At 37.0% G+C, this 26,692-nt stretch overlaps 1 protein-coding gene across 1 annotated transcript in view; it reads left to right on the forward strand.

The window, feature by feature from the left end:
- The first annotated feature begins 439 nt into the window (after positions 1-439).
- Positions 440-26,692, forward strand: part of LOC121426932 (reversion-inducing cysteine-rich protein with Kazal motifs-like) — a 104,079-nt gene continuing 77,826 nt past the window's right edge. The window contains exons 1-2 of the mRNA XM_041623343.1: positions 440-1,204; positions 12,420-12,478. Coding sequence (XP_041479277.1) covers positions 1,156-1,204; positions 12,420-12,478 — 108 coding nt within the window. The 5' untranslated portion in view covers positions 440-1,155. The remainder of the gene's footprint in view (positions 1,205-12,419; positions 12,479-26,692) is intronic.

The raw sequence follows: 26,692 nt of genomic DNA on the forward strand, positions 1-26,692 counted from the left end.
GAATAGCAGACAGAGGGTGTATAGTCGATCGCTATTGTTGGGGGCTCTCTGTCCTAGCTGTAGTTATGTACACATCATCATCATTGATGTCCCATGGTAAAAAAAGAAAGCTAAAGAAGAGATAAAAAGGAAGAAAAGATATTGCCTATGCATATGAGAGGAACAAATGGAACTGTACATAGCGCACGCGTTCAGTACCTCCATAAAAACAGTACCATTAAGTTTACTATCAATAGAGAGCCAATAAAACACCACAATCGTTGAGTTTAGGCCTGTATCAAACCTATTCATTTTGAATTAGGTATTGTATTATATCAACCAGATATGTTCTACTCAAAATTTCTTTGCAACAGCAAAGATATGCATCCGATTTTATTAAGTATCATTTAAAAAAAAACGAATAAACGCATCATAGAAATCATCCTGTAGGCCTGAGTGAAAAACAAAAGTTAAAAAGTTATTCAGACATTTAACATACACATTACCTGACATAACTGAGTTTCAAATCCTCTTTAAACAATTATGAACTGGGCGCATATTATGCTGGTAACACTTTTTCCCCTCACATTTCTTTACTTAGGCTACCAAACCATTTCCGAATCCCCTTCTAGCCATCAATCAATTGAAATCAATTTTCATTTGAGAGTTGGGAAAGAATGAATAGTGGTCTGTCAATCATACAATATTATACCCTCAGAAACACGCACGGTAAAGAGGTCATAAAAGGTGTTATTGGCAAATGTTGAAATTTTTATGGTTTCCCAAAGAGATTTAATCGGCGTATTAATTGGCTAGCGATAACAGAGGGTAGCCGTGTGTACCTCCAATTGCATTTCGAGGGCGGAGTTTATCTTTCACACGCTCGGGTTATCCAGTGGACTCCGCCAGCAGCAGCGAGAACCTGCCCCCGTTCAACATCACCCACATCACACCGTAATACGGTAGCTATAGCGGTAACGAGTACATGCCTGCTGCATGAACGCACATTATCAATATTTCATTCGAGTATGATACCGTGTATTGTGCATGCGGAGACTACTTATGTGATCACTTCGAGCAGACGTCGTATGGAGTGAAACTTCGCTTTCCTTTTTCGGATAACTAACAATGTGAAGTTTTCTTTTGACTTATCAACTATCAACAGGAACAGTTGAAATGATTTTGTGGATAACTTTGCTGTTGCTCCCCTTCGTCGCATCCCAGGGTAAGTTAATTTTGATGAGAAAGTGGAGAAGTTGGAAACTTTGTTGTGAGGCGGGAGTGAGCTGGGATGTGTACTTTTTGAGCGGGCTGGTCGCGGCGCTCATAGCTCGGTCTACTACCAGTTTACTCGAACGTTTGGCGGGAAGTATCCTGACATTGATTAATACTGTGTATTTTTCTTGTGTGTAATTATGCATCTCGTGAAACAGCTTTTATTTTGATCAAATCAACTACTTTAATGCCCCGGGTTTACTTTTCCTAATCAAACATCATTTTCTCATCTAGTTCCTGTTTAATGTTCTTGTTTATTTTGTTTCAAATTGAGATCTTAGTATAGGGACCTGATATATAATTCATTAATTGATGAGACTTTTTGAACTATAATATTTGTTGATGTTTATCTAATTATGCTTTAAATGAAATTCAACAAATAATTTTGATCAGATATCCCTTCTGCAGAATTATCTTTCTTGTACAAATTTACAAACCATGCAGAGACTTCATAAAGTACATGATTTCAGAGCCAAGTAAGAGGAATTATATTAATTTGTTTGCAAACTGGGCAGGGTATATAGCTTAGAATTAAAGAGTAGAGAAGTTTGTACCTCTCCATTTGGCGTATTTGTAAGCTGAATGGACATTCTCATTGCAAATTGCAAGAAAAACCTAATCTACATTGCATTTGGTTTATCAAATACTTGGCAATAGAAGAATATCACCTCCAAGTTCAGCTAATTCCAAAAATAAGGTCATATATATATCTCGAAAAGTAGTTGCATGGAAGTCCTCAGCAGCTCCAGCGATCACTGGTAGTCCAGCCATCTTGTAAACCGAGCCCTTTATGTTTGGTATCATGCAATCCAGCTGTGACTAAATGGCCTGCAGTCTTTAGGGTGAATTGGAAAGAAATTACAGAACTGGCAGGGGGTCTTAACAAGTCTGTCTGCCAGGTCTGCTCAACTTTCAAAATAAATGCTTTGCCCAGGAATGAAAATGGTGGAGAAAATGATGATAACATGGTGAGCTGTGAACTTGTAGGGTGTGAAAGTTTGTTTTAGAGCATTCTGAGGGGTTATCCTTGAGCAGAGAGAATGAAGCAAGGATGCAAAGAATATATGGTGAAACGGAAGATTGAATGGAGAAACAGAGAGAAGGTGATGTAGTGTTAGAGCAGAGAGAGAAAAGGAGATGCACACTCTGTAGTTTGTATTCAGATTTGGATTTATTTGTTACTGAGCATGATTACCATGGCAACCATTAGTTACCATTGGTGGGTAGTTGGTGATAGTAAAATTTATAAATCTGATCTATAGAAAGATACAGCTTGCTTCAAATTTTGACAATATTCTAACTTTTCCAAATTTTTATTGTCTAAGCCATGAATTTGAGATTTGATAACTGTGAGAGATATACATATATTTTTTTAAATATAATGCAGATGAAATAAATGAATGTCCGATTTTTATGCAAAGAAAGTTACTGTCTTGCATGAAGATTTATTTGGAATTAAAAGCAATGTAGTGCTACAATGGTCAGGATACTATATAATGCAATATACATGTATTGCATGGAATTATTTTGTAAACAGTGATTAAAAAAAATCCACCTTCATTAAAAAATTGACATTTTGTATTGAAAGTCAATACAGAATAAGTATAATGTATGTATGTAAAATATGTACCCAGTAATTGAATGATAGGGGATTATGAATTTGAAATATGAGACTGAAAACTCATGTGTATTGACTCTCACAAATCAAGTGTAGACCTGTACAAAATGATCAATGATTTTATTTTTAATTTAATGGACAGTCCATGATTTTTTTTGCAACCCAAGCTATTGGACTTGAGATCTATCTTGTTTTGTTACCATTTCTTCAAAAGCTAGTTGCAGTTGTCATCAATACAAAAATTTGGCTACACAGAATATATTGCTAAAAATTTAAAATTTGCATTTGAGTAACAGTAGCAGGATATTCAATTGCCAATTCATATCACTACAGGCATTAACTTGGGACAGTGGTTCAGTGGCAATGCTAGTGTCAAGCTGTGAGATTCATGATGTACCAGGGACGTGTACTATGTAGGCCTAACATAGTCCCCAAAGCTCATGTTTTAGACCTCCCTGGTCAGATCTTGAAAGAATATCCCAGGTCTTGTGAGTATCACACTGCACACATATGTAGGGCGCACATCCCATGTCTTTATCACCAGTGCTTTGGGGATTGTACAGCCAGTTAGAGCTGAGCTGTTACCTGGCCAGCGCAGTTTGCACAGGGGGAAAGTGCAGGGATGCCGAAGCTAACACAGGCTTTTTAGCTCTAGGCTCGGGGGCTGCTGCAGCCAACGAAAAGCTAACAATGGTTCTGTAGTGAAGGCAGTTGGTTCTATCCATGAATGTTTATCCTAAAGATTAGTGCTCTAGCACATGGAGGTTAAAGCATGCATAATTAGATTGATTAACACCAGAGTCCAGATTGACAAAAACTCTCTCCCTCTGGATGCTTTACACCCGCCCAGTTAAACAAAACAACCCTGGTATTCCTTAATCAGGAATTCTATCATGAGAAACCAAAAATTAATCAGGTATTATTTGAGTGTGAAAGCCACTTACTGTATTTACAATATCCCCATTAATGATTGGAATTCCCAATAACTGCAAATTGAAATTACAATGACTGAATTTTTCACAGGGATTCATGAAGTGTGAAATCAAATGAGAAGTAATGTTGATATGTCAGGCAAGATGAATGAGCATCCACTGTAGAGGGAAGATTAGTCGAGTTACAGGCACCTACTGTACCTCATTGTATTGCACTCAACCCAGGCGTGCTGAATAGGCAGGATTAATTACTTGAATGCACATACAGTAGCGCTGGAATTTAGGCAGCAGGTTGAGCTAAAGTAGAGGTGATGTGGCTCAGTGGATAAGTCTCCAGACTTTGAACCACAAGGTCCGTGGTTCAAATCCCACCGCAGCACCAGCGTCTTTTGGCAAGGCATTTATCTACATTTGCCACTCTTGACCCAGGAGTAGTAAATGGGTGCGTGGTAGGAAGGAATTCCTTGACTGCTAGATGCGCCCGATCAGGGTAGCCATGCTAACGCCGGGGTAATAGTATGCAGCACTTAGAAACATTTGTATACTATGCTAAATAAAGGTTGCATATTATTATTATTATATAAAACCTTGGGCAATAAATGGTAATGGTTGTTCATTGTATCTTCTGCAAAAATGCACTATTAAATTATTAATCAAATTATCACCATTTTTATTGTTCTAAACATATAATTATTATTACAAGTTCATGAGAACATTTACTGTTTTAGGCAGGTGTAAAATTGAAAAAAAAAATTTGAGGCCTGAGAAAACTTTCATATTTTGGGGGTATTTTAATGATTTGATAGGTGTGAAAGCACCTACATGGCAATAGCTAAACTTTCCTTTGATAAAATAATGCAAGCCTTTGTTGATGTATTTGATGTGTGTGTTGTGATGAAATCCGTAGTGTGTTTTATTACTGAATTGGTAAGCAACAGTAGTGCTACTTACCTGATATGTAGGCCCATGGAACTCCTGTACAGTAGGCTTGAAATTCTGTACCATAGGCCTATTCTGCAGTGATACAGCTATGTGGATGGAATTCTAAATCTGCCCAGGTGCAGATTTAGGACATGTTTTAGACATAATGCTCATGCCTAAAACAAGTAACCTGCAACTTCAAAGTTAATTATATCATGGAATGAAATTCACTATTTTGCAGCCTTTTTGCTTATGTTTATGCAGCCCATTGAAGAATGTAGCCTATTTCATAAATATGCACCTGGGCAGATTTAGATGAGCTAGAAGACTTCACCCCCCCAAAAATCAATTATAAAGTATGAACTCCTTCGCTAGATAGATGTTATATTCTTTGAACTTTCTAGCTTAAATGGGTGAACGTCATTACGGCCAACAAGTATTTTTATTTCATCAGCCGTAACATATGTAAATGAAAACAGTTCAGAGGGGAAAAATAACATATGATGTACTTGTAGTGGAAACTGAAAAGACAACATCAACAGTTTGGCCGGTTATGAATATTTATTGGATTTCCATAGGGTTATTCTTTAGGTTTAATGAAGCTGAGGTCTTGTGGTAGGGGCAGGTTGGATAGGGGTAATACCACAATGGTTTGTGTGAGAGAGATGGATGAAGGTAGTGCTAAGCATGTAACCAGACAATATCGGGAGTCCGGTAGATTTGAACTTTATGAGATGGAAACCATTTTAAACCTGAGAATTGTATCAAGGTTTTCTTGCACCTTGGCTCTTGGAATATAATGAGTTGTAACATGACCGTTTGTACACTCCAAAATCATGAAATTTTGAACTTCAGTCTCCTATGCTCTCCTGTAAATTCAATCTCCAAAGCTCTCCTTACTTTTATTAAACTAAAATGATTAAACTGAAGATAGGTTAAACACAGAATAAGTTGCAACTTAACACGAAGTCCAGATCAGCACTGACTTTACATTCCATCTAATCTTCTGGGAAGTTCTGCCAATGTACCCACATTGGATAATCATAGAAGTCAACCAATCAAATACAAGGAAAATGATATGAACTATAAAATGATCTCACCATATTTAAAAATATGAACCAATCAGAGAATAGAGAAGGGTGATCATGAGTTAAACTGAATCCTAATGAGAATTAAACAATAAGACCATGTGGAGTGGAAAGCTAATGGAAAACCAGGAAGCATGACTGAGGGGAAACTGAATGAAAGAATGAAATGCAATGAACCTGTGTTGCTATTTGAGATGTATTATGGAGATGGAATGAAAGATGAGATCATGACAATGTATGTGGATTGTGAGGATGGAAAGAAGGATGAGATGAGTTGAATGAGATACAAGTATGGAAAGCCAAATGTAAGAGTACATATTAACCTAGCAAATTTACTGTTACAAGTTTTATTTTAGAAAAATGAAGCAAAAAGAAATGGAGCAGGGGAAACAGAAATGTCATGGAAAGAGGGGGGGGGGGGGGGGGTAGGGAGGAGAAATGAAGGGGGAAGAAGGGGAAAAGAGGGAGAGGTAAGGGGAATGAGGAATGGGAAAGTAGGGGAAAGAGAGCTTGAAGGAGCGAGGAAAGGGTGGGGGGGGGGTAAGCAGAGGTGCCAACCAGTACTGATTTTCAGTATTTAGTACTGATAAATGAAGTTTCTGTCTTATGTGTTGTGCTATGGTATTTCTTTGAAAATACTGATTTCCTCACCAAAATACTGATTTTGCGGTCAGGTTGGCTGCTCGTGGTGAGGGAAAGAGAAATGATGGGTAAGAAATAGAGGAAGGGGTATACTGGAAGTAGAGAGGGTAATGTATAAATGTTAGTAAAGGGGGGGGGGAGAGGAAGTGAGAGGAGATGAGGGGAGCGAAAGGAGAAGAGGAGGGGAAAGGGAGGGCAAAAAGGAATGGAAAGGCCAAGTAATTGTTAGGAGTATTATGGGGTATTAATAGAAGGTAAGGTCACTGAACTTCGACCTGATGAGAAAAGGAAGTGGGGAATTATTTCATTTTTCAAATTCTGTCAGCACAAACCACAAAAAAATGATAAATTGTTGAAGAGGGGGTTGAAAGAATAATGGATTGTTACTGGGCCTACATGCAGAGTGTAGAGTGGGATTTCCATGCAAAAAGTGACTGAGAAACTAAATAATTAAACTTGCATGTACACCGTGTATTGTTCTCCTTTTCTTGTTAAGAAAAAAAAATGGTTGATAAAATTGCTTTTGTACCTTCAGGTTTATGCTCATTTTATATTTTGAATTGATGATTGGATAGACTGTGCAATTGCCTCATATAAAGCCATCTAGATAGTTATTCACATTTGTCAAATATTTTTCTAACTTGTTGGTACTTTCAAGTAAATTGTATTGAACTTAATACACATGACCTGTGTCATGAAAAAATCTTTTAACGAGGAAATGATATTCTAAATTAGCCAAACCTCACCAAATTCACCGGTATCTCAGAAGTTAGAACACATTTTATTTGTGATATTTCATGTTTGACTGACAGTTAATACGAGGTAGATGTTAATCTTCACAAACACCAATTTTGTCGCTCTGTTATTGACAGTTATTTCATTTGCCTTTGAACTTTATTCTAGGGGGTCAAGTTTATTCTGTCAATACAGCAAATGTTTTCTGATCAACAGACAAAATTCAGTGTGCATTGACTGTGTTTATATCCGTGCTTGGTCTCTAGTCTCGGACCTCTTTGCGTAATTCAATACCAGCTGTGCTAGCTTTAATTATTCTGCCATTCATCTTGATTTTAATAGGCCAAACCATATTCTGTTAGTCCATTTTTCATTTTGTCTTACTGGCACTTGGTCTTCAAATGTAATTGAGAAAAGGTTAAACAACCAGTTGGGATTTTTAACTTGGTTTAATTAAAATTTTATCTTAATTAGCTGAAGTTTAGCCCTATTATGTGTTTGACTCCGTGGGACGGGATTAGCAATTACTATGTACATAGACAAGGCTCCACACTAACTTTTTTTCTTGGTGGCCCGATCAGTCCACCAAAATCATTAATTTCATTCTTTGGGGTGGCCGACAAAGCAATTTTTGGTGGCCCTTAAACCAATGGAAAACATAACAATTTATCAAAAATTTGGGAGCCCATTTGAGCTACCAAGTGTGGGCTTTGACAGAATTTTGGTAGTCTGCTAATGTCAAGCCCTGCAAAGTATTACCTGTGATTGGTGGCACTGGTTTATCAGGCTAAATGGATGGAAATTAGATAAAATGTTGTACATGATGAACTGATCGTAGACTCAATCAAGACGGACCATGTAGAGTGTGAGTGCATCTTTAGTCCAAATGCTAATTATCGTTGTAGCCTACCCTCTGCCTATGAAGCTTGCAATTATACTGCTAATTGCAAGGGTTACTACAAGGAGGCCTATTACTGTACATGTTTCTGTTTTGTGGACACCCTTTTATTTCTCTCTACCACTCCTCCATGAGCCCATTGTCCATCAAGGATCTCCAAATCAAAAGGAGTAATGGGGCAAGAGAAAATAAAAGCCCAAGCACACACTCATGCTGTGAAGAGAGGAAGTTTGAGCCATTTTTAATATCAATATCATATTCCGTCCATATTTGGCATCATATCACACCTGTGTAAGTTGGCTTGAACTCTGATTATTTACTTTGTCAAATAGGTGATTGGTGTAAGGAATCAAGAGAATTGGACCTGTTAGAACTGGAGATGGTGGCCCTTTTCGAAAACAGTTCCAAGGTTTTTAGTTAAAATAGCCTGTTGCTCTGTCTGTAGAAGTGAGTTATGACTGACAAGTTATGATTCATTATGATCGTGACTGAGAGTTTTAAAATGTTATTAAAAACTATAGAAGTTTTAAAAAGTTATCAAAACTTTTCTAAAACAGTTGAAAGGTTTTTAGTTTTAGCCTGTTGCTCTGTCTGTAGAGTTATGGATGACTGAGAAGTTATAATTCATCATGATCGTTTGGAGAACAAATTTCGGAACTGAAGTGGCTACCCTGGCTAAAAATGAGGTTTTGACAACTATTATTATTGTGATTATAAATCCTGATTTTGGCCAAGGTTGGATGTTATGTTAAAGGATTGTATTTATAGTATCTAGCTATTGGTCATGTTGTAAAGCCATTGCTGGAATAAGTTGTTCATGTAGAACCTCCATGTGATGTGAATAAATAAGCAATTGATAGTTGGCCTTCTCTGAATCAGAAGTTCTTGTTTGCCATCGGGTGAGATAAGCTTCTCCCGCACTCACTTGGTAAACGGAGACAATGTTTGAGCAACTGGTGCTTGGGAGACCGGGTTAACGTGACAAGATGCTGTTACCAAGGTGATCTCTGTGGATGAGGGAAAGAAGATGGGAGGTCTTTGGTTCGCTCATGGAGGGAGGGGATAAATGGGGGTACTATAGGGGGACACACACAGTACACTCTTTCTTCATTGATTAAGGGAGGGTGGTTTGAAAAGAAGAGTGAATTTAGTGAATTGTCACAAGATGCTATTTCCAAAATGATTCCTGTGGATGGGGGGAGGGGGGATATGGGAGATTGCTCGCTTTTGCATGGATGGGGGGGGGGGGGGGGGGGGGGGAGGGAGGGAGTATACATGTAGATGAAGGTAATTTTTTTTGGGGGGATACATACTCCTCTTCTTCTACATTGATTGATAAAGGGTTGTCGGTGATCAATGAGATTTATGATAAACAGTCAAGAGGCTGTTTCCATGCCAACTTATTTGGATGATAGGATGATGTGACAATCTTGGGTCCAGTGTACATGTATAGTAAGTTTTGTTTATCCTCGTGAAGGAAATAATAAAAATGGTAAAGACTAGCAGTAATGAGATGAGTGACATCTACATGTACTTTCAAGCTTGAACTTTGCTTCTTTAAAAATAACTGTAATAGTGTGGATCAACGGAGGTAATGCTTCTATACAATTATGCATATTTTAACAAAGAAATTGGCTTGACTACCAGCAATAGTCGCATGAATGGCATTTAATTTGTTACGCTGGAAATGGGCATTTTATGATGTAATTAATTCCTGAAGCGACGCCATCCCGTAGCATGGATGCCCATTCTTTTTATTGAATGTATTCAAAACAATGTCTAGCTGGTATCTAGACTGTAAATCAATTAAGAACTGAGCAAATGGCCATTGCAAGTGCTATGGTTATCAGTGTGGTATAAATGAAAAGGTGTAGTCTTCCGAAACAAAAAAGTTTAGTTAATCAAGAGAAAATTCAAACAAGAATAGCGCCAAAAAATGTGATCTAAATCAGGTCTGAAATAAAATAAGAATATAATGGCATTTTCAAATGTTTGCTCATGATCTTCATATATATGAAATAAAAAAAAAAATGTTTTTGTTTGAGCAATTGTAATTTTGTGTTGTTGTTTTACCATGCAGTCACAAATTCCCTCCTAGTTACATAGTATGTCATTTCACCGAGAGACTTCCCTACTGGTACAGTACTGCAATTGTGAATGTGAATACCATTGCGTCGCCCATTGACTAACATGTCTGCTCGGCAGGAAAACATGGTAGCGTTATCTAGTCCGAGGCGTAGCTGGCATTCCGTTGGGGTATTAAGAGATAGTGTGACATTTGTTCTGTATGAACTTGAATCGCATCTCGGCCTGACATGCTGCTGATAACATAAGGGAATATTGAATTACCCTGCAAATTAGACACACAGACAGACAGACATCGATACATGCAAAGACAGATGGACAGACAGATGGATGGACACATTTAACAATCAAATTACATTTAGAAGTAAACTTCTTGCTATTTTGCAGTTATTCTGGAACCATTAAGGATTACTCTATCCTATCATTTCCATGGAATCTCTCTCCTTGTATTGAAAAAATATATATTTAAATTCTCCATGCATATATACATGTATGGCACACTTTTACAAATGAAATTTAATCTTAATTAATTTTAAAATGTTACTTGGGTCTTATAGGGTTAAGGACAGTGATAATCATCACAAGATCATAACTGTATACACTGTATTTGGAAGAAAAACAATTCTTTGATATCTTTCTTTTTACCATTCTAGGTCATCCAGGTATTTTATTAAATTACATAAAACTAATTTACAATGGAAGTCTTGAGATTCTGAACATTGTTGACCACCCTCTCAGATCCAGAAAGCCATTAAGATGTGCTATAAACTTCTTGAGTTACATGTATCTGATCATTCTTGCTCTCAGCACAGCGTCTTGAGCAGTACCTATAGGTTTGCTAGATGCCTATTGAAACTGGCAAGTGTCGGCATTGATTTGGGAGTTTTTAATCAACAGACACCTTCTCCCCCCATCATGCGGTCTTCACGACACGCTCCGATTGCCCACGTCCCACCCGATCAATTTCATATCCTAATAGCTGTCCAACCTCATATCTGCCGCCGTGGCTGCCACGGTTGCCGACGTTCCCTGCTGAAGCGGGAGATCCCTTGGAGAGAATGGGATGCACCCCAAAGTGCAGATGAATCAATAGCTTCAAGTTCAAGGACTGTGGCCATGTGCAATCTATCTTTGGTGGGAGGGAGGAGTCAGGGGATGATTATTTTCTTCCCCTTTCATTATTGAAGTCAGTAAGAAATGGGGATGGTAGCTTGCTGTCAAGATGATTAGTGTAGAGTGATTTCCACCACAATGGGAAGAGTGGATGATATTTTAAAATGAAGGAAGGAGTCATTTTTTGCACTTGTCTGATATTTTTAGCGAAGAATTCCTTTCAGAGATGGCTACTATTGAAAAAGATTTTTCATCACTAATCATGGAGTAATTAACATCATCAGTAATAGTACTCGCATCCATTTCTCTTTCCTGTCCTATACTTCTCCTTCAACATCATCATCATTATCATCACCATCATCATTATCATCATCACCACCACAATCATCATCATCAACAACATCATCACCATCATCATCACCATCCTCCTCCTCCTCATCATCTCCATTATCATCATCATCATCATCACCACAGTTACCACCGCCACCATCATCATAATCATCACCATTATCACTATCATCATCACCATTATCATCATCATCATCATCATCATCATCATCATCATCATCATCATCATCATCATCATCATCATCATTATCATCATCATCATCATCATCATCATCATCATCATCATCATCATCATCATCATCATTATCATTATCATCATCATCACCATCATCATCACCATCCTCCTCTTCCTTATCATCATCATCACCATCATCGTTCTCCTCATCATCATCACCACCACCACCATCATCATAATCATCACCATTATCACCATCATCATCTTCATTATCATCATTATCATCATCATCACCATCATTCTCATCCTCCTGATCGTCCAAATCATCACCACCACCATCATCATTGTCGTCATCATCATTGCTGTCATCATCATCATCACCATTCATACTTCTAAATCGGCATACCTCCCCCCCCTTTATTGAAAATAGATTTGGCATGTATGTATGGGCTTACAAATGTACAAACTCATGTTTCACTCATCTGTTTGGCAAGGATATGAATGAGCATTATTCTGGCATGTATCACTTTAAATAGTAGCCTAACCATTGGGCAGCATTGACATGTATGCTCTATATTTCATTCTATTTCTCCTTTGTTCTTTTAACCAGATCCTCAGTGTTGTCATCGGGTTCGGAGCCATCCATCATGCCAGCAGACATGTGATCAGGTGAGAACCATCAAAGTATGAAGATGATGATAATGAGGATGAGGATGGTGGTGATAATGATAATGATGATGACGGCGATGAAGATGATGATGATGATGTTGGTGGTGATGCTGATGTTGGTGAAGATGATGATGATGATGGTGATGATGATGATGGTGATGGTGATGATGATGAAGATGATAATGATATTACTTACAATAATGATATTGATAATCCCCAATTTTTCTTTCTGAATTTTCAGCAAACTTGATCAAATAATCAAGTGCTATACTTAGAGGCTTTATTTGTTCATCAACAAACTCCTCTGAATTTCTGCTCAAAAGTACAAGTTTTTCACCAGTTACAAGTGTTTCAGTTTCTCAACCAACCGAATATGAACTAAACTGGCATGTCTGACATGTTTGACAGTGCCATAAAAGCAATAGTTTTATAGACACTCAAAGCCCAATTCATGACCTGATAGGGACATCATGGCTAGTTTTATGGCCGAAAATGAATCAACTCTGGTAGTTTGGCAATAGTTTATGAACCCAGAGTCAACTGAGAATATTTGTGTAAGCTGCACTACAATTCACTTGGGCACTATACTAATGCTTCACAACCTCATACATGTCTGCCCTAGACAGGAAAATATAAAGAAATATCCACCGAAGATGGGACATATATTTTTTTTCTCCAAAATTTTACTTCAGCCATGTAGGCCTATTGCTTTAAATAGCTGTGCTGTATTGATGAGATCATTGTGAGCTATCACAAAATAATGAAAATAATGGGCATATTTTAGTAATTTTCTGATCATCATTTGCTCTTTGCCCTTTAGTTGAAATAATACTGGAAAAAAATCTGGCAAATATTGTTTATTTTTGTCTCACCTGCGAAGCAGAGTGAGACTATAGGCGCCGCTTTTCCGACGGCGACGGCGGCGGCGGCGTCAACATCAAATCTTAACCTGAGGTTAAGTTTTTGAAATGACATCATAACTTAGAAAGTATATGGACCTAGTTCATGAAACTTGGCCATAAGGTTAATCAAGTATTACTGAACATCCTATTAAAGTTTCATGTCACATGACCAAGGTCAAAGGTCATTTAGGGTCAATGAACTTAGACCATGTTGGAGGAATCAACATCGAAATCTTAACCTGAGGTTAAGTTTTAGAAATGTCATCATAACTTAGAAAATATATGGACCTAGTTCATGAAACTTGGACATAAGGTTAATCAAGTATCACTGAACATCCTGCATGAGTTTCGCATCACATGACCAAGGTCAAAGGTCATTTAGGGTCAATGAACTTTGGCCGAATTGGGGATATCTGTTGAATTCCCATCATAACTTTGAAAGTTTATGGATCTGATTCATGAAACTTGAACATAATAGTAATCAAGCATCACTGAATATTTTGTGCAAGTTTCAGGTCTCATGATTAAGGTCAAAGGTCATTTAGGGTCAATGAACTTTGGCCAAATCGGGGGTATCTGTTGAATTACCATCATAACTTTGAAAGTTTATTAGTCTAGTTCATTAAACTTGGACATATGAGTAATCAAATATCACTGAACATCCTGTGCGCGTTTCAGGTCACATGACCAAGGTCAAAGGTCAATGAACTTTGGCCGAAGTGGGTGTATCAGTTGAATTACCATCAAAACTTTGAAAGTTTATGGATCTGATTCATGAAACTTGTACATAAGAGTAATCAAGTATCACTGAACATCCTGTGCGAGTTTCAGGTCACATGATCAAGGTCAAAGGTCATGTAAGGTCAATGAACTTTGGCCATGTTGGGGTTTTTTGTTGAATAACCATCATATCTCTGTAAGTTTATTGGTCTAGTTCATAAAAAGTGGACATAAGAGTAACCATGTATCACTGAACATCTTGTGCGAGTTAGAGTAGTATTCAAAGTCAGCACTGCTGCTATATTGAACCGCGTGATGCAGGTGAGACGGCCAGAGGCATTCCACTTGTTTGTACAATTTAGTATAATTTTTGTGGAATTCTGTGAACATTCAGCATTTTATTTTCAGTTGTTACCAGAACATGGGTCACTCCACAGATTTCTCAAACATATTCTTGTTTTCTGCAATGCAACTAGTCTGCTCCATGAAACTCTGTTAGTATGATGTTATCCAGGTACCCAGTAGGATACAAAAGCCTATGTAGTATGCTTAGCAATTAAGTCTTGAAACTCTTGTTGGAATGCTCCCCAGGGTGTGGAGAAGGTGCATACAATGTATGCGGGCATGCCAGGATGCGATGACCGGGGTAATAATAATTGCAATGTAAAGCGCTTAGAAACAAAGTATAATAAGCGCTAGGGGAGACCGGGGTTGGTTGGAACATGGGGTAAGTTGAAACATTGTAATTTTCTTTAACACCTGTAAAATAAATTTATGCAATACTGCCCTCAATTTATTGCTACATGTATTAATAATACAACAGTGTTGAATTATTATTGCAATAAATTAAGGGCTGCATTGCATAAATTTATTTTACAGGCGTTAAAGAAAATTACAATGTTTCAACTTACCCCATGTTCCAACTACATGTAACCCCGGTCTCCCCTATATACTGTATATGTAACTATTATCATTATTATCCAAGTTCTTGAAGTGCAACATCACATGACAACTAACATTCTTGAATGATCCAAGAGAGAAACAACCTCTGCTATGGGACCCTGGGAGTCGGGTCCGATGGGATACCGAAAGATTTTTTTTTTGTTCGTCGTTGTCGTCAAGTGAAATGGTAGTTGAATGCCTCCGTCTGACAATTGCTTATTGATTGGCCACAGTGCAGGGAATGTGCTCGTCATAAATCATGATCAAGTAGTTCCCCTGTCATGTCTGCCAGCGAGCAACCCTGTTCAGACACAAAAAATGTTAACTTATTTTATCATTGTGGCCTGTGGCCATTTTAGATACTTCTCGGTACAAATGTCTTAAAGATATGCAGATTCCTATGGCTTATAGTATTATCTTTAGATCACAGCCCTGTATTAAACAGAAAAGAGGCAATCTATGAACAAAAAGTTACAATTAGTTGTGAATATCAATCTTCCCCCAATAACAATATCATCTTTATATTTTAGGTTTTTGTATTTTTGAATTTGGTAAGAATATACAATGTATGTGGTAGGGGCTGGAGCTACCATTTTGGTGCATTGTCACATGCATGTAACCCTGCTACAGTGTAAAGTATTATTTTTTTAAATAAAACAAGGAGCTAAAAGTAATGAGCAAATAACAATGGAAAAGGTTTTGTGTCACAAGGCCAGCTGTGTGGGAGGCCAGCTTCAGAGGCTTTTATCTTAAAAGGATTTATAATTGGATCTATCATATATACAAACATTTTCAGACCTATATGCGCAATTTGTTTTGTACATACGAGACATTTCTAAACCCTATTGAATAGTTTTTGATGTGCATTATGCTACATGTACTGTATATGATCACGAATGCCTAAATAGGCTTGAAAATAGTTGTAAAATATAAAATTTCTATGTCTGCTTACACTGTCTTAATTCCAACACCAAATATTTGACATTATCTGGCATGAATGAACAGCCACTCAAAGTCCACATCCACACCGGCAGAATGTGCCGTCGTCGTGAAGTTCGGAAAGTGCATGTGACCTTAACCGTTGCGAGGCGTTCAAACTTCCTTCTGTGTTTATGCCGCAGCGCAATGAATTCTTTACCCATCCATAATGGCAGAGCATGAGAGAAGAACATTCCTATCATGAGTCGGAAGAAAGAAAGAAAAGACATTATTTGTTGGGATGGAATCTCATTAATCATCCATGAATCTATTGATTTATTTTTAACGCACCGATGTGGATAATTGATGAGGAGATGCTTGTCGCTTGTTTGTTTGGTTAAAAATGATTTTTTTTTTAATGAGATTTCTTGCACTATACTGCTCCCTCTCTCATTCTTATGTTTTTCACTATTGATTAGTTTAAAATGAGAATTCTCAATCAACTAAAGGCAGCAATTTCAGCTATAGATATATAGTATAAATTCCACAGATTTTGATGAATAATTGATCAGTGATTTTTGTATTAAAATGCCAATTCCACCCCAGTGACCTGTTGATATTAATAAATTTGTAAAAAACAAAAAACAAATGAGCATCGTGCTGAAAATTAATTTGAATTGAACTTAAATTATTATTATTATTATTTCATATTTTCATAAAAATATATATTCACATCCTTAGCAGTAGATCTATGCAATTTAGGAAGCCGATGATGCCACACACTTAGTATTTTTTTGTAGAATATATAATTTCTGGAATAGTTTCTGTGCTCTAATAAATCTATATATTTTTGTTTTATTATAAACTTATGTTTTATCAAATTCTGAACTATGGTGTAAAATCCTTTTTCTATCTGCTGGTGCTAAAGCTATGGGTAGCAAATAATTTTGCAATTGATTTTACATATTGATGGGGCTCTTCTTGTCATTAGGAGATGAGAGAAACTATTAATATTTTGATTTTCAGACATTAAAAAAAGGTTAGGTGGGTCATCTGCGGATGAATTCAACATCTTTTGTTAGGCATTTGTGTCACATTTGGTTGATCAAAACTTCAGATTTTTTAATTAGTTTAAAAATATTGGCTATGAAAGATTATAATCTGAATATTAGACCAAGTGGCTATATTTACTGACTTCAACCTTTATCAAACCATTGGTTCATGATAAAAAAGTGCAGGTTCTTTTTCAGTCTATTAAAGACAATAGAAGTGAATTGATGCTATAAAAAAGATGTAAAGATTTGAAGGTGAGAGCGGGTGTTGTGTTACCATGGCGATCAAGTGGAGATGTCTGCTGAGATAAATGGATGTCCATTATGTGAATTTGTGTTCTCTGATAGAATGAACATAAAATACTAGTACACTGTAGTGTCATTTTCATCCATACAGAGAATTTATTTGCTTTTTATTGCAAAAAAAGGAGTTAAAGGACAAGTCCACCCCAACAAAAACTTGATTTGAATAAAAAGAGAAAAATTCAACAAGCACAACACTGAAAATTTCATCAAAATCGGATGTAAAATAAGAAAGTTATGGCAATTTAAAGTTTCGCTTATTTTCAACAAAATAGTTATATGAACGAGCCAGTTACATCCAAATGAGAGAGTTGATGACATCACTCACTATTTCTTTTGTATTTTATTATATGAAATATGAAATATTTTGATTTTCTCGTCATTGTCATGTAAAATGAAATTTCATTCCTCCCTAAACACGTGGAATTCCATTATTTTAACATTTTGTGCTTCAGGCAAGGAGGTCCTAATTGTCAAATTCGTAAAAATTGAAATATTGTATAATTCAAACAATAAAAAACAAAAGAAATAGTGAGTGATGTCATTGACTCTCTCATTTGGATGTAACTGGCTCGTTCATATAACTATTTTGTTGAAAATAAGCGAAACTTTGAAATGTCATAACTTTCTTATTTTACATCCGATTTTGATGAAATTTTCAGCATTGTGCTTGTCTGATTTTTCTCTATTGATTCAAATCAACATTTTTCTGAGGTGGACTTGACCTTTAAAGAAAAACAAAGAAAGAGAAAGGATACATGTATAGAGAGACAATAGTTCAACCTTAAAAACATATGCAGGAATTCTTTCTGACTCATTAGGTATTGAGTTCTAAACACCATTACCTGTACTGTAATTTTAAAACAGTTCCAAGCTATGCAAAACAACATACTCTTGAAAACAAACTCAAAATAAGTTTCTATACTCTATTTGCGAAGGCTCCTTTTGACAGGAACCATCACTTCATCTGACACGTTTCAGACCTACCCCGTGAATAATCCAAAATCAACCAATCAAGCAAAATAAAAATTGAGGGGGAAACGCTCAAATCTCTGCATCTCGGAGGCAAGAATTCAAAGAATTCTTTTTTTGTCCAAACAGTGGTAGGTTGTTGGTTCCCTGCGATGGGGCAAACGGTGGGGTCATTGCTCCGACCGACAAAGTACACAAATCGGAGGCATTCAATGCTCAAACGGGTCAAGTTTAATTTTGAGGCGGGGGATTTCAAAGAAGGGACTGACAAATCATCGCTGCAAGGGGCAGAAGGGGTCCTGAGTAATTGGAAGCGGCGTATGTTAACGGGGGTGTTTGTGGGGTCCATTTTGTATGTTCCAAACATCTTTTAGGAGAAAATTGGCATGTTTACCTAAGCAGGGTTACATCTAACGTCGTATTTTGTCAGGGATTTTTGTGAAGATCAAAAGTTAAAGAGACAGAAGTTACCAGACATTGCATTTGGGGGTAGGAACAGAATGGTTGATAGTAAAGTCCTTGCCTCTATTTGATTTTGAAATATGAAGAAAATCAGTTTCTAGATTCTTAAACTTTGTAGCTGGTATTATTTCATTTGAGAAATTCTAAAATTTTTCATTGCTAGCTAAATCACCTTAATTTGTTTCCAAGATGCCACTTTTATTGTCAAAATGTCAAATTGCTTTTTCATAATTCACCTGATTGGAGGAATTTGTTATTTTGAAATTAATTTTTAAAATGATTTTACCAAGTTCATTATTACAATACCTCTTTCCTTTGAAAGTATATGGTAACTCTTGAGAGATTCTCAAACAATACCATTTAAAATTCTCAGGGCCTACTTTTGCTGAGAAATTTGCCACAGCCATACTTTCTTGGGACGAACCAAACTAACCACTATGTAGCTATTCATAGAACCGATTGAGAGTGAGAGAGAGCGTTTGCCGCTAATTTAACAACCATTACGGCTAAGTTTGTCTAGTTTCCCAAGAGGAAGCGGGCATGCAAGCTCTACCTACCCAAAACCAGGGGGAGCTGCTTTTACCACCAGCCTATGTCAAAACTTCGTAACGGTGAGAGCCGGGTCTAAAGGAAAGGGAACACCATGTCTCTGGAATTTCTGATATCCAATTTCTGAAGCCAGTCCAAGTTATGAATTAATTTTCCACTATTATTGATAACAGAGAGAGAGAGAGGGGGGGGGACTGAAAGAAAGGAATGAAAAAAAAAATCAAAGAAACGAGCGGTATAAAAAGAGGTCTCAAAATGTTGCACTATCCGTGAACTCATACACAGTGAATGGCTTGTTTATTCTACTTTTCAAGATACTAAGCAAGATTGAAGGGGAGAAGGAATCTAAAGAATACGGGGAGAGGAAAAATAGCCAAGAACCATGGAAAGGGACGGTTTGGTTTGGTGCGTTCCGGTGGCACAAAAGCAGAGAGAAAATAGAAACTTAGTGCTTTGAGTCCTCCAAGGAGTATGGTTCAGTCTTGTACCCTCCGGCTGCTAAATACTTAAAGGATTTTAATTGACACCTATGCAGTTTGTATTTTGTTGTTAGCAATCCTTTCTTTACCTCTTTCTCTGCCATAACTGATGTTACAATCACACCATGGAGCTATATTATGGTTATACATATGAGCATATGTTTGACTAAAGTTAGACTTTATTGAATGTAATTTTTCAAATTGTTGTTCAAAACTCAAATTGTTTTTAGTCAGGACAACCCTATGAGCTTGTATGGGTCATATTTTCGTTTTGGATATAAGTAACTGACATGAAATTATAGTTTTGATGAATGTATGAATTGGGTACACCTGCAAAAAGTTAGTCTGTAGGCACAGACCCATTACTGAAACTTTGATAAAAGGAAAGAGGGTCTCAAGACAAGTCTAACACAAATGTAACTTGATTGTCAGGCTTCAGTACACCGCTGAAAAAAGACCCAAGTAGGATTCAAATTAATAAAAAGTATGTCTCTAACAAACCATGGACCTATATAGGTCCATGAACAAACTGAGGGGCTTGCATGAATCATGAAAAAAAAATGTCAACATGTCATGTCTTTGATGAATTTTATTGAGCCGTTATGCTTCACATGGAAACGGCCCAAATCTTATTATTTTCTGTCTTATAATTTTATTCATAAGGAGTGTTAGTACCGTTGAGTCGTTGACTGACTTGTTATTCCAAACTTGTGGGCCGGCTGGCAAGCACCCACGTCAATATTTGTTATTCTCTCAAGAAACTCATTGGAATGTTATATACACCTGTAATTGTTTATGATCTTGTTGGGCTTCACAAATAAAATTTTGAAAGGGATGGTATTTCGGTATTTCTGGTATTTCGTAGTGCTATTTGATCAGCTTTCATTCTTTTTATTTTCTCTTGTTTCTGCAATTTTCTTTAATGTATATAATATTAGTCTCCAAACAAATAAGCATATAGTATGCCGTTAGTTAAATGTTTGTGAATTAGCTTTAAGAAAAAATGTGCTTTTGACCTTTGCTAAATTAATAATCTGGTGATTATTTTCTTTTGAACACATCAGAATTTAAAGGAATACACTGAATGCAACAAAAATGACCTCAGTATGAGAGTATATACCACAACACCCCACCTAAATATATAACTTTAATAAGATTGGTTAGTTTCATAGATGTTGAAAGTTCTCGCTAATATTTCGTAGGTGACAACATAAAAAAAAATCAATATTCACCTAAATTCTTTGAAGTTTAAGAATTTTCTCCTCTTGTTTGACATCAAAAGGACAATTTGAAGTGAGTAGGAGGAGATAAAGGAGGAAGAGAAGGCAGAAGTTCTGTGTTTAAAGAGGAAGAAATTTCAAAGCAACGTTTGGCGGAATATTAGAGAGCAATTTTGGGAGGGTGTGTTTTGGTGATTATGAGCATCCAGGCATTGTGCGATAAATCAATAAAAATTTGACGTAAAGTACAAGTGAACTGTCCAGATCGTCTGCACCTAGGGTGTCTTGTATATCACGACTTCTATTCCTGCCTTGTCGAATTAAAGAAAAAGAGGGGAAACGAAAGCGGTGAAAATGAGACGGTCACGTCAAGGACGTTGTCTTTGCAAGAGATAGGATGATTTTTAGGCCTGACGATGACGACGATTCGTTGGCGAAACTTGTGGCATGTTTGAGGGATGCCCGCAGGCTATGTAACATAGGATATTTCTGAGGTAGGATGGTATGTGTGCATGCCTTGTTAGTTTGTCATTAGGATCTCTCCAGAATTGGATGGGGAGAAGACATCAAGATGGGCGATCTGATAGGAAATAGTTTGAGCTTGAAGGTATCTATGCGTTATATGTACCTCCATTGCTGAAGGGGTTGAACATGGATGGCCTCCCTCTCTCCTTGGGTCCAATGCAAAGTATATTGAGTGGGTCTGTCCTCTGCTTGTGATCACCTTGATCGTTATGCAAGTTATGTAGGTTCAACCAATTCTGAAATCAAAGTATCGATCAATTAGTTACATTTATGTCTCAAATGGATTGGAAGGTATATGAGCATAATTTGCTGTGTCATAATTTATTGACGTGGCTGGTCTGTTATGTTGGTTCTGTAGCCTGTGATGGTTAACTTATCAGCCCTTCAATCTCGATATTTAAGTCACGCTACTTTTCAAAAGGGCATATTTTTATATTACCGTACAAATAGGAAAAATGAAAAAGGGCACACGTAGTATCTTAAGGTCGGTGAAAGGGGCCTTGAGGTCTATCAGCGAGGCATCCATAGACACTCTCTTGCATTCGTTAATACTCTGGATTATCAAGCATAGCAGTAGGTCATAGTGACAAGACTATTCAGAAAACATTGAGGCCTGTATTCTGATAGCAGGTTTAACTTAAACTCAGGTTTAAAGTTGTGGTTTAAGTATGGAAAGCCAAAAGTATCAAAAGTTGTATGTTTCTTATGTTTACTGTGCTCTCTCCTGATTCATTGATGGCGAAGACAATCATCTATTTATACTTTCTAGACAATTATGAATGATTTGAGAGCCAAATGAGCTGAAGTGTGATATCTTTACTGTTAGTGATTTATGTAACAATTAGCTAACCATACTTAAACCACAACTTTAAATGTGAGTTTAAGTTAAACCCGACTTGTGGGTGTAGCAACTCTGGATAGCAGACTAATGTAAGGGTTCACTGAAGACTGTATGGAGCAAACTGGATTTATCTTTATTGAAAGTTTTATACAGCATTACTTATAGGATTTAAAATGCTTGCAACATCAAATGTAGGTATTATCCATATTCTGATTTTTAATTGGTCACTATACAGACTGAATTCTGAGAGTTATATGGATCACATTTTCAATGATGAGAACATACAAAGAATGTTGTTACGAAACCGGTCTGTTGTGTCAACTAATTAGAGTCTGCACCCACGCTGTACAGACTGCGCTAAAGTGCTCTCCCTTGTCAACAAAACCTCCACCCACATTAGCGAGTTCTGCTCAATTAACTTGAATCAGTAGTAAACAATGACACTGATGGTTTCACTTAATTAATATCCTGTATGTTTGATGGGAGAGATCTCCTCGCTGCATGAAGAGAGTGTGATTGGATGCCATCTGGTTCGTGTCAAATGGAGAGAATTGAATTGATTTCTTTCAGGTGATGCTGTGTTAGGTTTGATGGAGAGGAAGGCCATAGTAAGCATAATAGGTGCAGGACAGTGGACACACACACTCCTGACCCATGTTGTTAACCCTTTGCACGCTAATGTTGCATTTTAGAACATTTGCTCAATTAAAGTCAACGTTCGTGATAATTAGATTTCTCCCTTTCCTTTGTACTGTAGGAGGTATTAAGTCGTTTATTTAAGGGAACATCTACATGTATATTGTGCATTACGGAAAGTGAGATTCCATTAGGATTTCATATAATAAGAAGAAAAATATTATTCCTCAGAATTACTTAAGTTTGCAAAGACTTAAAAGGGCAAGTTTACCCCATTAAAAAGATAGAGGAGAAAATAGAAATTTAAAGAAATGGAATGCAAAATTGACAAAATATCCCTCAAGAATATTCTGCTAAACACTGACTGAGCGTTCTTGAACTGACCTACATTTACATTTTAAGCTAGTCCTTTCTCCATTGATGTACCTTTCAGAGCACTTTATAATTATACCTATATTTTGTTTGTCATCTCATATTTTGATTTGGTTTCACCCCTTGATCACCACTTTTTCTGTTTCACTTTTTAATAGCATGTCCTATTTCTTCTGTCAGGTACATTATGAGAACTTTAGCAGTGAATTTGTAGTGTGAAAGCCAAGAACTCTGGAGGCACAAAGCACCTTCCATATTGGAATGCAAGAGCCTTGTTGCATCAAAACTAAAACAGAACCTTACCTGGTTCAGGTGGATGTGAACATGCAATGTGAATAACTATAACTGTATTTCGATGTTTGAATGACTTTTAGTAATTTATAGCGAATAGGTATTTTTAGTGTTTGGATGGGTGCGGAAGCACCAATTTCCTTCGGTCAGGAATGGATTCACAATGTCAATCACTATAAATGCAGCCAATTTAGCTGCATACCCAGCCCAGAACATTATTTTCACTCCCATGTTCTGTAAGCAAAACAAAAAAAAGAACAAGGAGTGGTGTGGAAACTTCTATTATGAGGCTTGCTTTTGTAGAGAATTTGTTGTAACGCCTTGTGCAAGATCAAAATTATGACATGAATAGTTTTTCACGTGACTGCCTCTCTAACACGGGAGAGGAGGTGCAACGGAGACAATGGCGGTGAAAAGACGAACAATCGGGAGGCACGGAGGCGTTAACATCGAGGAGTTTTGTCGGAACGCAGCCCCGAGGAGAGACTTGCTCACGAAGCCGTCGCGGGACCCTTTGTGCCACTCAGCCGCGATTGATCAGCGCTCGGCTTGGAATAACATTGGCCTGTGCGAAGGCTTGTTTTCCGATGGTTTCGCCGTTTTGTCACAAGGTGTGAGAAGAGTTTACTCCGCTGCCGAGGTATTGCTATACATCTAATGTGATGTTTCCCAAGCAACCTAAAGACCAATGTCCATGGACCTTGGCTCAAAGAAAAGAAACTGTGGTTTTGATTTCTTTCTCTTCGAAATGAATGGCATTCTGGAGGAAAGAAAAAAAAAGAAAGAAAACAATGTTACTCACAGGATGTGCATTGGAGATGAAATAACAATAATATTTCAATGAAAGTTTTAACAATTCAAATTCTTGTTGACTTAAGTTGCTTGTAGTTTTTCTTGGTTTCATACAGAGAGTGAAATGGTGTATGCTTTTTTTATTGATCAAATTTTGATTGATCAAGAAATGTACCCACATGTAGTTTTGACAAAGGTCATATGAGGCTGCAATAAACCAGATTCTTTCCTACTTATTTGATAATTGCTTCTATTTTGCATAATGATATTCATGGAATTTGCATAATTTTTCAAAGGCTAGACTAGAGTCTGTGTCCACAGGTGCTAGCAGTTCACATTAAAAATTATAAAGTATTTTTCCTTCTCCCCTCTCTGGATAATATGAATATAGAGAGTTGGACATTCACAGGGTGTTTTAGACATAGATCTTTATTCTTTTAGGAAGGACCCTGATACAAAATTTCAACCCCAAACATAAGGGGCTTATGTTATCAAGGTTGCATTTTATCCAGTATTCTCAGACTTATTTTGTTGCCAATTTCTAGGCTGCAAAGCTTGATAAAATGCAAGATTATCATTCATTTCTTCTGAAAGTCATTAGAAACCAAGGGCAGTCAGATAGAATGAAAACCTTTTGGAGATTTAGGGTCCATTGAATCATATTACTTTTAGGATAAAATCCTAAACAAGAATCACAAATTAAAGTGTTTACCTAAAGCAGTTATTTCAGGAAAGTGTTCAATCTCACTATTTCCCCTTCATGTATACGTACCTGTCTACGCATTGGAAAACATTGAGTTTGACCTGGGAAGTAAACATGGTAAAAGGTCAATCTTAGATGGTATACAAGCAATACATCAGGACCAAACAGGAAGAAGGCTCATATATATCTTGTGTTAATTGACTTTTCATGTCCGAGATTCTGCAGAATCGTCTTTCAAACTCCATTAAAATGGCAACCATCAGAAAATTTATTTTTGCTTACAATTTACCATAGGTGTCTGCCAAGAATATTCATGGGTACAGGGGCAATTTGCCCCCCCCCCAAAAAAAAAGATATTGCAGTTCTCGTCTAGTGCATATCCATTATGATATGGTGCCCCTAAGCGAAAGGAATTGGATATTAATACCGTAGTTTAGCCAAACAGCCTTTTACAGTGCGCAAACATTTCTAGGAATAAATTCACGCCAGGTACCCTTTTACCTCACCTGGGTTGAGCGCTGCACAATGTGGATCAATGTCTTTCCAAAGGAAATTTCATCATGGCTGGGATTTGAACCCAAGGCCCTTTCTTTCAAAGTGATGGGGACTAAACCACTTGGCCTCAAAGCTCCTAAATGATTTGGACAGAAACAGGGGGAGGGGGAAATTTCATTTAACTGAAAATATTTATTGTTACCTAATAGATAACCTTACAAAAATTTGCAAGTGTTAATTTCTTTGAAATTTAATTTTCAGATTTTAACGTTGCAATAACGATGATCCATTAACTAGGGGATGGTGTGAAATTCTAAATTTTGTTTTTGGGGTAAACAACTGCTCACTTTTACTTTCACAGGTAGGGCTTACCTGATATCAATTTATTAGAGACATGACAGAGCCACAGACAAACAAGGTTTCTACCATGGAATTATAACCCAATCAGTATAAGATTATCCAAATATAATGCATTGGGATTAGTGACTATACATCATCACTGGTGTGTGTACTTGTACTTTTAATCTTCTTTAATCCTTAGGGATGATGTATATCTTGACACATTAATGTTCCATGTGGCCTCCAAGATTCTGAAGGGAACATTCCTGTACACCAGAGTGTATTGTATGCCGGGTCTTCCCATGGATAAGGAAGATAATAGCGATTGTCGGAGCGGTGAAAAGAAGTTAGGTTGCAGAACGAAACAAGGATTAGAAAAAGTCATGGGAGATTGGTCAGGGCCCTTTGATCAGAAAGCTTGGCAATTGATCCCAGTGCAAAGTTTTAAGTTTAACTCTTTGCACACTGAATTAATTTTGGGAGAATAATAATGACAATTGTTTCCATGTTATTTTCTTTAATTCAAGATTTCCATATTGATATGTATTTCTAATATATCGATGTAATCCAAGAACTATTGCATTTTATAAATAGCTTATCCAATTTAAAGGTAGGGAAGAAAACTAGCTGTTTAGGATTCCTATGAAAGTTTTTTTGTTGTTGAAAAATCTACAAATTTGTGAAGAAGGCAGAAATAGTTT

The sequence above is a fragment of the Lytechinus variegatus genome, chromosome 13, assembly GCF_018143015.1.
Source record: "Lytechinus variegatus isolate NC3 chromosome 13, Lvar_3.0, whole genome shotgun sequence".
NCBI classification, from domain to species: Eukaryota; Metazoa; Echinodermata; class Echinoidea; order Temnopleuroida; family Toxopneustidae; genus Lytechinus; species Lytechinus variegatus.